Below are 10,877 nucleotides of genomic sequence, written 5' to 3'. Positions count from 1 at the left end.
TTTGTGAAATGGGTGCGCACTCGGTGTTTTTTTTGTGTTTTTTTGTGTGTTCTGAGTCTGAGTCACAATAACGATTCGAACCTACGACCCGTGACGTAACACCGGTCGAATGCTCTACCCATCGAGCCACTAATACTCCTGGGGAACTAGTTTTGCGGGTGGTGCAAAGTCATGCGCCTTCAAGGCACTAAACTATAGATGCGTGTTTGTTTTTTGAAAGGTGTCGAGCGCTTGACACCTTGATCACCTATATGGGACATATAGTTGTATTTGAAATTTGTATACCTAGGTTATAGTTTAGGTAAATGTATACCCCGTTCAATGTTTTTCAATGGCATTTATACTCTTCATGCGACAAAAACCGGTCGGTGTCGCTAGTATAAGGAAGGAATTTTAAAACGTTCGACTCATAGCACGTATTATGAACTTGAACGAGGAATAGTAGGGGATCCAGCATGGAAGGCTGTGTTACACACACCTGCCTTTGTGAAAAGTGAATTCAATTAATTGAAGTCCCCAAATTTTTCTACAATTTGCAGATGACCTAAGACCTAGTTATATCTGTATCTATATCTCCATCTACAAAGCTTAAGTCCCCTTGGCTGTTTTTGCATGCGCAGCCTCATACAACATGCATAAGCCTTTTTGAGACATCACCACTGCCTAGCTGCAGGAATTCATGCCAGACGACAACACCCGAAACTAAGTTTGTGCGCTGCCCTTTTTGATCAGTGTGTGGGATCTTTAACGTCTCACAGAGTTGATGATCAAGGGTTGTGAGACGGGGCCTACGGTTTATAGTTCTCATCCAAGAAGACTTAAAAGTCCTACCATTTGCAGGTATCAGAAGTTACAAAGACAATACTTTCTCCTTAGTTATTTAAAGACCCGGCTGAGTGTTGGTCCGGCCGGAGTTGAACTCACGACCTCGCGTATGGTAGGCGATGCCCAACCAACTGAATTAAGTGGTAAGCGGCTTTATATGCAACCGCATTTACATGACGTTACAGAGCGTGATAGACCTCAACAATGGTCGTTCTGAAATGACGGTCATGTTAGAGTATCTTCATGGAGGAGATATATTTTTTTGGTTAAAAAAATTTTCAACAATTAGTTTAACAATGTCAAAATCGTTAAGATGATAAGTAAAATTTCCTGCAATTGACCTCGGCATATAATATCGATGGAAAAAAGCACCAAACTTGTTTTTAAAGGGTTCCATTTATTTATTTGTTTTTATATCTTTCAGGCACACATTCTTTCCTTGGTTCTTTTAATTTCCTATGGTAACGCGTACATGCAAGCAGATGTTTGTATGATTCAGTCGTACTTTCGAGAGAAGCAAGGAACTGGATCCGAGGGACCTGGGAACCTTCTAATAGCCAAACGTGTTCGTTACCATTTAAACCGCACCGTTACGCCAAGTGGTTTGACATTCACTGGCTCGTGTAATGACTCTCGGAACAAAAGAGGTACTGACAGTAACCACAAAAAAAACAGACTGTTCATAAAACTTTGTGCATTCCAAATTCAAAATAACAACCGAAGTTGATATTCGACTGGTTTATAGCCTAGCAAGCTCTTCCGTTGAAAATGGCGCGCAATCGAAATATAGGGGCTTAGTGAGCAAGCCCCTATGATCATGGATTTCCCAATTCCTAGTTAGACCTAGATACAGCGCCGTAACGTATGGCAGGCATAGTATAAAGTATCTTGGAACCTGGTTTTTGGGTGGGATGAGCAAAGACCTTCGCTGCAAACAAAGCCTAGAGTATTTCAAAAGGGACATTTGCAACATGGACTTAACTATTCCTGTTCCGGGACTCCCTCTTACTCCGCCAAGAAAATGGGCCTGGAACCCAGGCGGGAAAAGAGGGACTCTCTGCTTTTCCTGCCTGGGTTCCAGGCCCAATTTCTGGGCGGGGTAAGAGGGAATCCCGGAACAGCATTAGGGCTTAACAAAAGTTCTTGATGGTAGCTGCCAGGCTTGCCTTTCCCGATAATTTTTTAAATAAATAACTGTTACTTCAAGTTTTTCGATTTTAATTGATTTTTAGTAATATAAGTACATAGTTTCTTATATGTGATCATAGTTTTATTGTGAATTGTTAGTTCTTAGCTTCATCATTCACTATGTATCATTCCATGACATGATTTTAGAGACGAAAACACTGAAGCTACAGACCAGACTCCCGTTCAAGTTTCCTATCCTGAACATGCGTATTCGGTTTGTTTTCGCAGCTAGCGGGCCAAGACCTGAAAGCTTGGAGCCGTATTCGAACTTCAATCTCGTGTTCACAAATCATGTCCAGAGCTTTATCTTTACGCTAATTATCAATGCCCTGTTGGGATCCTTCTGCACAAACACAATCTCCAGCCGATTTGTTGTCGATGGAGTATCACGTACACGAAAATGACCATTAAGATTACGTTACATTACCTGACATGCTGTTCTAGTAAATAATGACTAACAGGAAACTTTCACTTGCCTTACAGAATTTCTCATGGTAAAGAAGAACATCCGAAGACTATTAACGGTCACCTTTCACTGGAATGCAAACAAAGACTATGTACTAGCAATAAAAGATAAAATCTTGCAACTTGAGGTAATTAATCGAGAATTTGAAGATATTATTATTATTACTTTTTGTTAATCAAAGGCTTGAGTCCCCTGGCCTGCGAATGAAAGCGAGGTTGTTGGTGATCTTCTTTTTGCTTTTCGTGTAGGTAAAGACTTGTAAAAAAAAATACAACCACTCGATTTTAAATGACAAAACCAGTGGCGAGATGGTCGGTATAAGTTCAAGCTAAGGTCACCAACAGCCTTATCGTCACTCAGACACCGATCGGATTGCGCTGGAGTTTTCTGCAGAAGATCGGCAAACCACGGCCGGACCGAGATCGAGGTTCTTAAAAATAGCGAAATAAAAATTGCTTTGCCATTTTTCTTGCAACTCGTGAACATTTAAGTCTTCTCTGCATAGGACCGTAAGCCGTACTACACTGTCTAACAATAGTTGTTTACAAAATTAGAAGACGGTAAAGTGGCGAAAATTAGGGAATGCGCTTTCCGGTGACAGGGCGCGACGTAGATCTGAAATCAAATGCAAAGGATGCTTGGAATAGATACAGATGTGGAAAGCTATTGTGAAACTGGAATTTAAGTAATTCTTCTTTTTGCATTGCACATCGACTATGGCGCACAATTTCTAAAGTTATATGGTTGGCATTTAGGAAGACTTTAGTTCCATGTTTACGTAAAACGGAAAGCATGGAACAGCTGGTTACTCCATAACGGGCATGCCATAAAGCATGGAAATTCTACTATTCTAACTTGTGTCCGGCCGTCTTTTGGGAAGATTGTCGAAAGAAGCCACGATAAAACAAGTTTCTTCAATTTTTTGCACAAGATTTCAGCCTTGCTTTTGTGGTAAACGCGGCCTCGTTAAATCTCTCTGTTACCGTACCTTGATTTGCAAGGACTCAGCTCAGCTTAAGCCCCAACTACACGCTCAAACATTGTTAGAAAACATTTGTTGGATCAACAATTTTAGAATTAATGCCTATCTGAAGACGTGTTTCCAACATTTTTGCGTTGGAAGAATGTTTTGATTTCAATCAAGTTACCATTTTCTCCAACTTACGACATACAGCAATGTTGTGTTACAAAGACCAATCAGAGTTAAGGGCCCAGTCTCCAAATCCAAGAACCACGAGCAATCCAAAAATGGCGGAGGTTGTGTTTCCAACAATGTTATAGAACATTTTTAGAAGCGTTCTTATAATAATGTTGGGACGTGTTCTTGTAACAATGTTGAAACGTTTAGCTGGGGCCTTAATCTGCAAACGAAGGAATAGCTTTTGTCTTCTAATCGATTAAACCAATTTTTTGATCCCAGTCAGTTTATTTGATCTCGATTTATGGCAAGATGAACACCATCACTTTTGTAACTTATTGTAGGAATACGATACAAAAAAAAAAATTCTCTTCTTTTGCAGCACAAAAAGAAGCTTGATCAACGCGACTACCTCTTCATTCGCCAATGTGCTACAAACGATTGCAAAAGACAGACCACCCTAAAAAAAGTGATGTCTCCTTTCTACGTAAAAACAGGCAACAACGGCATTCCGATGGTTGGCGAGCATCCTCGTGACACAGCAACATGGTTTAAAATTCTGGGGGAAGACATTTGCGATACCGGTTAGAGAAAGTCAAAATTACCCAACGTTTTCGTTGATTCACTCCTCTAAACAAATGTGTTCATTTTTTCCGAGATCACCGAGATCCGCATTTGAAAAACATGTCCAACTTGGTAGGGACATTTAAGATAGAAAGGGCACAATTTCTGCGTTTCTGTGGTATGTCAAAGATCGGAAAAGGAAAGAAGTGAGGCTGCCATTTGGAGATGCGTGGACACACCAATTGAATTGATAATGGATTAGTTGAGTAGGAAAATTATCCTGAATTATCCCCAATTTTCTTTTTGGATTTTAATAACACTTGTTAAGATCTACATTTCCTGCATAATCATAAACCGGAGCAAAACTACCTTTGAATTAGTAGGCACCGTCCTTAAGGAGGCTCGAACGAGTTTCAACGTTTGCTAGTGACCCTCTTAGAAGGATCGGCACCACAGCGTTGTATCATATATTGGCAATATTGTGGTACCAAATGAAACACGAATTTTTTCTGAACAAGATTCAGTTATTATTGTGACGTAATAAGTCACCGTGGGAACGGGCAAGCCCTGTAAAAACACACTTTATTTTGTCTTTAGTTGCTTAGATCTCAAAAACGAACTCGGTGACCCCTATTTTTATTTCTCAAAAGTAATCAGAAGGGCATGATCGAATTTTCTGGAACGTTTTAAAAATTCTGTCTAGTGGATTGAAAGACACCTTAATTTCGTGATATTTTAAAGGTAGCTCTGAATCCTCAAGACAGAATTTTTTTAAACTTTGTCGAAAGTTTCATCGTGGCCTTCTAGTCACTTTCCAGCAATATAAAAATGGGGGTCACCGAGTACGTTTTTGAGCTATGAGCAACTAAATCCAAATAAGATTAAAAATTGAAGCGAAGCCAGGATGAGACATATTAAAATACAATAAAAGACGTTCTATGGCTAAAAATTTTTTAAAAAGGAATATACGCTTTCGGCTGTCGATCGGCGACAGCATTCCACGGATAAAACATAAATGTAAATTAGTGAAATATATGCAGAAAAGGCGCGATAAAAGTAATAAAAAGAACAGAGTAAAAGTATGAAAAAAGATGGCTATTGTTTAAAAAGAATGCTATACTGATTAGGAATCGGCTTAGAGTTATTGTCGGAATGCTTGGTAGCAGAGGTGTGCTAGGACTCTATTTACAGCTATTCCTGTAGACAAAGCCTGTGATTACATAAGCAACAAACTACTTAAGGACGACTCACTTTCTACACGCACGAGCTTAGACAGTAATGAAATCATTTCCCTGTTGAAGTTTATCTTATGTAACAATTACTTTATTTATGATGAGATATATAAACAGATCCATGGTTACGCGATGGGTAGCCCCGTCAGCCCTGTGGTGGCGAACTTGTGCATTGAAGCGATCGAAGAACTGGCCATTAACACGTCTGAAGTACAACCTGAAGTATGGAAACGCTACGTGGATGATAGCTTCTGCATCATCAAAAGAGATGCTGTTAACTCTTTTCATACTACACTTAATTCTATCGATCCAAACCTTTTCCTCACTATTGAGGAGGAATCTGACCAACAGATCGCCTTCTTGGATACTTTGGTTTGTCGCAAGGATAACACGATCACTATCGATATTTACCGCAAAGCAACTCACACGGACAGATATTTAGACTTTTCTTTTCACCACGACAAACGCCACAAGATCAGCACAGCTGAGACCCTCCTACACCGCGCAATTAAACTCCCAAGTACACCGCAAGGGAAAAATACGGAAACCAATCCCGTTTTTGATGCTCTACGAGCCAACCACTATCCCTCCTTTGTTATTTCCAATATCTTAAAGCGGAAATTTTCCAAACCACCCACACATGCCATCCCTTCACCTGAAGAATTGGTTGGCATGTTTTTTAAATGGTTTGCGCTTCAAGAGAACCCTAACGGTTTTGCTGTCCTTCCTTTCATCAATGGTGTTACACAACCCCTAACAAGAATTCTTCGAAGGCACGATATTCGAGTTTTAAATAAGCCCCCCGAGACTTTGCAACAAGAATTCCTTTCTCCTAAATTCAGACCACCTATTGAACATCAACCCAACGTGGTTTATAAAATACCCTGTGTCGATTGTGATTGGTGTTATATAGGTGAAACTGGCCGCTGCTGTTCAAGAAAGAACACGTTAGGAATGGTAAAACATGTGCTAATAGGTCAAACATTGCGAAACATGCGTGGTCTTTCGGTCATTGCATTGCTTTCAATCATTCTCGAGTTATCGACAAAGGCTCTTTTCGTATTAGAAAAACTCTAGAGTCCTGGCACATCTCTGCTACCAAGCATGCTGACAATAACTCTAATCAGTATAGCATTCTTTTTAAACAATAGCAACCTTTTTTCATACTTTTACTCTGTTCTTTTTATTACTTTTATCTCGCCCTTTCTGTATATATTTCACTAATTTACATTCATGTTTTATCCGTGGAAGGCTGTAGATCGACGGCCGAAAGCTTATATTTCTTTTTAAAAAACGTTTTAGTCAGAGAACGTATTTTAATAAATCGAAAATATAGGGTGTTTTTCTGGGCTTTCTGGTTGCCAAGGTAACTTATTACATTACAATAATAATCACATCTTGTTTGGACATAATCGGTGTTTCATATGGTACCATAACATTGATGTTACGTAATACAGTGTTGTAGCGTTATTCGATCTAAATCGAGAGTCTTCTAAGTGTTGAAACCCTTTCGAGCCTCCTTAAACGAAAAATCAACAAGGAAAAACGACATTAAATAAACAAACACGATTTTTTTTTTCTGGCAAATCATTTTATTAGTGAAAAAAAGAAAACTCCATTCTTAAACTGCAATACACTAAAGCAACAGTAACACCGCTCACATGCGGCATGTGTTCAGGTTGTTAGCGACGGCGATATAGCCGCTGTCACGGTAATTCAGGCATTTAGCGACGGCAACACACCGGTGGGCAGGATCGGATGCATGTGTGAGAACAAACCATTGGACAAGGGGCTGGACCGCCGGGTGGAGCTGGCTGACCTGCAGGACCAGGGAGACCCGGGGGGCCTACGAACAGTAGCAGAGAAAGATTTTAGTTTCATTCGACGGAGATAAGCCTGCTATTTGTTTGACAGCTTACAATCCACCAGATTGACATCTGTTTACAAGCTGATCATTTGATCCTGCGTGGTAAAATTCTGCTTTGGAAATTTGTCAATCGTCAGTGACGAATAAAGAATGAGACAAAATTGCACGTTCATGTTCTTACCGGGTGGTCCAGAATCTCCAGGCGGGCCTTGGTTTCCGGGGGGTCCAGGGGGTCCCATGGGACCATCACGTCCTGGTGGACCTAAGGTTTGATAAACGTGAAGGAAAAAAAAGCCTCAGTCAACTGCAAAATGACAATTATATGAGCAGGTCTTTACTTTCCCCAATTTTTTTTTTCGCAAGAAAAGTTATTTACGAATTTTTGTTAAGGCTACTGAGGATGTGCAACGCGTGGTAAAGTTGATATACTTCGAGACGAGTCCAGTTAAATCATGGCGTCAGCTCTCCATTTACAATGATAAAAATTGCGTCAGCGTTCGTGCGATTTTTAAGTTCTGGTTTCCGTAACTACCTCAATCTCGTCCCCAGAGTCAGCTTTTCTTTTGTCAGCACCAAGAACACGGACTCTGGGCACTTCCCATTAATGCGCAGTCGCAGTGAAGGTCTGTCCTTGTAACCGTTGCCAACCAATGTTGTTTCAAACTTCTAAGCGTGCGTAGACGAGCCGGAAGTCCGTGATTTGCGGACTTGCTGCCTTGGAAGTGGGCAGATTCCGTGTTCTTGGTGCTGATCAAAAGAAAGCGGACTCTGGGGACGAGATTGTTATTGCCTATGTTTTTTTAATGCGGAGTAGAGTCAGAGTGCTTGTATTTCTAAGCATATAGTTGATGCTAAAGTTGATCAGAGGGGCAAGAGAACATTTCATGATGCATATTAACAAGGGAAAAACTTGCAAACCTTGACAGACCTAAGCATGCTAAGACTATCATTTTCATCGACAAATCGTTGAATAAAAAACCTTCACGCCAGCGTCATCTAGGAAACACACAAGATTACAATGAACGTACCAGATGGTGCTCCAGGAAGACCCGGAAGCCCCGGTGCTCCGGGAAGACCGATGGCACCGGATGGTCCTTTTGGTCCATCGGGCCCCGGAGGTCCTTGTGGTCCCATTGGCCCATCAATACCTGGGGGACCAGGAGGTGGAGGAGGTGGCGGTGGGGGTGGTGGTGGTGGTGGCGGGGGTGGAGGAGGTGGAGCTGGAGAACAACATGTTACTTGGCATGATGGAGCACAGTGGCCTGGGCAGCCTGGCGGACATGGATTCGGACTTCTTTTATAGTGCCGTAGTTGTTCTAAGTAAACAAGAAAGCGAGTTAATAACTTTGACATAGTCTGAATAGTCTCCACTTGAAAAGAAAGTGAACTTCACAACTTGGAATCTGGTATGATCTACAATTAATATAAAAGCGCACGTTAGACGTGAGATCGAGCACTTAAAATTGTTTAAAAGTTGAGTTTGGGAGATGGCGATTTAATTTTACGCCCATTGGGTTGTTTTAAGATTAAAAATCTCGAGCTCTACAACAAATAAACTCATTCAGGTCCTCTGGTAATTGTAGTTAATAAATGATAAAGCGATGACCTAACTCTAAAACCAAAAGACTCAAGCTAAGAAGCTTACCGAGTGACGACGCCGATGCGATCGATGAGATATAAATAAGAGAACCCAACACCAATAGTAAACCCTGCATCTAAAAGAAAAGACATATAGCAGCATATTAGGCTTGATTGCCTGACAAAATTTTCAAAATACGATCGGTATCCAATTTCATCAGTGGATCACAATCCATTGTCGATGAAAGCCCTGAAAGAATCACATTTGAGAGCAACTAAATAACATTTATCATTTATACACTCGAAAAAGAGTTCTTTTTTATTTCATGCAATAACTTAACTGTTTACTGCAAATGAAATAGGCGAAAGGCAATCAACGCCTTCTAGAATTTAGGGACTAGTTTCAATTCAGATCTTGCTTAATTAGCAGATAACAAAACTAAAGGCATAAAGAACGAAGTTAACAAGCAACTTTTCCATGGTTTTAACGAAAATTAGCTACTTTTCAGAAATCCTTAGTTTTGGAATTCACCGTAATTCATGCATTATTTAACACGACAATCTCAAACAAGAGAAGGGAAACTGCTTTGGCAAAGATTCTTGCAATTTCACTTATAGTCTACTGATAAATTCACTATTTCTTAAATTAAATCACAAATAACGATAAGGTTTGGCCGTCAATCCACCGATTAGTGGCAATCCAAGAAACCTATGACTAAAGTGTTTGGAAGCAAGTCACATTCTCTTTAGTTTCCCTGAATAAGCTAAGATTGATTGATTTTTCCTTTTTAACACTGTACTGAAAATAAAATAAATGCCGTCGAAATGACCGATATTTTTTGACTACTAAGTGAATATTTTACATCACCCGTGTTGTTCCTTGATGTAAAACGTCTTGAACAACAAAATTAAAATAAAACTAACAGGCGCAATGATAATACTAAGTATAATCTACAATGAATGTTGAAGTTTTGAAAACAATTCGTTGTTTTTATTAACTAGGACTGTGAACACATTTTGGAAATAAAATGTTTACTTATTGGTAGATCAAGATCAATGATCGTAAAATCAAAATATTTTGATTTTGTTTAACCAGAATTTACAAATAGAATCATTGGGGATCAAGGCATTAAGTCATTGTGAACGAATCGCCAAAGGATTCTATAAAGCAACAAGATTCTTGAATGGGGGAACTCTAAAAGAGCGGAAGTCTTAAAACCTTACCTTAGCAAAGATGTCTGCGACTAGTGTTTCGCGTCTTTCAACGTCAGGTCCTTAAACATCCAAAAACGTTGCATTATTTATAACTTCACTTTTGGTTCCTCAGGTCGTTTAACGCTTCAGAAGCTTTAGACTAGCTGGTAGAGCGTAGAAACTGATCAAGCATTCCAGAGCAACACTGCAATGACGAGAGAGTCTTGATGGAATACTTAAGATGTGATAAGCGAAATTGTGAAGAAGAGATCCGTTTACGTTTCTTCACATTAAGTGTGTTGGTGGCGACCTCCCCTCGTTCATTGCGGCTATCGATGTTTTGGAAGGTGTGACAGATATGACGTCATTTTGAAAGAAGATACGAGGAATTCATTGATAGATCAACAGGTTGTATAGTCAAAATATTTACCGCAAACAGGTGGAATGAGCAGTTGGTTACCATGTTTTAACTTCGTAGTTCACAGAAAAAACCAGATGAAATTACAACTGAGTCGAACAATTGCTGGAACCATTAAAAACACTAGAGAAAATCTATGAATTACAAAAAATCATTAAACGCAAAATCTAACCTATCGAACGAGCCTCAAACCAACCTTGAGCTCTTTCTGTAGAAGGTGAACCGGTACCTGTTCACGGCCTAAAGCTCAGTCCTATCTGGTTTTTTACAAGAAGAAACTTATACTTGTTTCAATTCATTTTATTGAAGTTACTTTCTTTGATCATGAACAGCTCATTGCGGGTGTCGCGATCGAGTACCTCTAATAAAAGGAAACTGTTTAGCTCTGATAATAAGTCGGAAAAGAA

General features: G+C 39.8%; 3 protein-coding genes across 3 annotated transcripts in view; 2 read left to right on the top strand and 1 right to left on the bottom strand.

The window, feature by feature from the left end:
* LOC138013329 (uncharacterized) overlaps nt 1-5,091 on the top strand; it is a 33,031-nt gene extending 27,940 nt beyond the window's left edge. Inside the window, exons 2-4 of the mRNA XM_068860378.1 lie at nt 1,250-1,472; nt 2,497-2,606; nt 4,000-5,091. Coding sequence (XP_068716479.1) covers nt 1,250-1,472; nt 2,497-2,606; nt 4,000-4,206 — 540 coding nt within the window. The 3' untranslated portion in view covers nt 4,207-5,091. The remainder of the gene's footprint in view (nt 1-1,249; nt 1,473-2,496; nt 2,607-3,999) is intronic.
* Nucleotides 5,092-5,545: 454 nt separating this feature from the next.
* On the top strand, nt 5,546-6,490 carry LOC137968851 (uncharacterized). The gene has a single exon (XM_068815323.1). It carries the CDS (start codon nt 5,546-5,548, stop codon nt 6,488-6,490), a length of 945 nt encoding a protein of 314 aa, XP_068671424.1.
* Nucleotides 6,491-6,987: 497 nt separating this feature from the next.
* Nucleotides 6,988-10,338, bottom strand: LOC137968983 (cuticle collagen 34-like). Its single transcript, XM_068815495.1, has 5 exons — nt 10,083-10,338; nt 8,926-8,995; nt 8,309-8,596; nt 7,462-7,542; nt 6,988-7,259 (listed from the first exon to the last, which is right to left on the bottom strand). Exons 2-5 carry the CDS (start codon nt 8,993-8,995, stop codon nt 7,138-7,140), a joined length of 561 nt encoding a protein of 186 aa, XP_068671596.1. The 5' UTR covers nt 10,083-10,338; the 3' UTR covers nt 6,988-7,137.
* Between the last annotated feature and the right edge of the window lie 539 nt (nt 10,339-10,877).

This window comes from Montipora foliosa, chromosome 8, assembly GCF_036669935.1.
Source record: "Montipora foliosa isolate CH-2021 chromosome 8, ASM3666993v2, whole genome shotgun sequence".
Classification (NCBI taxonomy): domain Eukaryota; kingdom Metazoa; phylum Cnidaria; class Anthozoa; order Scleractinia; family Acroporidae; genus Montipora; species Montipora foliosa.
The sequence above is the reverse complement of the archived record's forward strand: the minus strand, read 5'-3'. Positions and strand labels throughout refer to the sequence as shown.

Excerpts from the sequence above, each read along its gene's own strand:
- LOC137968983 (XM_068815495.1), bottom strand. The coding sequence starts at position 8,995 with ATGCAGGGTTTACTATTGGTGTTGGGTTCTCTTATTTATATCTCATCG. Across the intron at positions 8,597-8,925 it reads CGCATCGGCGTCGTCACTCG|AACAACTACGGCACTATAAA; the intron begins GTAAGCTTCTTA and ends TTGTTTACTTAG. Across the intron at positions 7,543-8,308 it reads TCTTCCTGGAGCACCATCTG|GTCCACCAGGACGTGATGGT; the intron begins GTACGTTCATTG and ends ATCAAACCTTAG.
- LOC137968851 (XM_068815323.1), top strand. The coding sequence starts at position 5,546 with ATGGGTAGCCCCGTCAGCCCTGTGGTGGCGAACTTGTGCATTGAAGCG.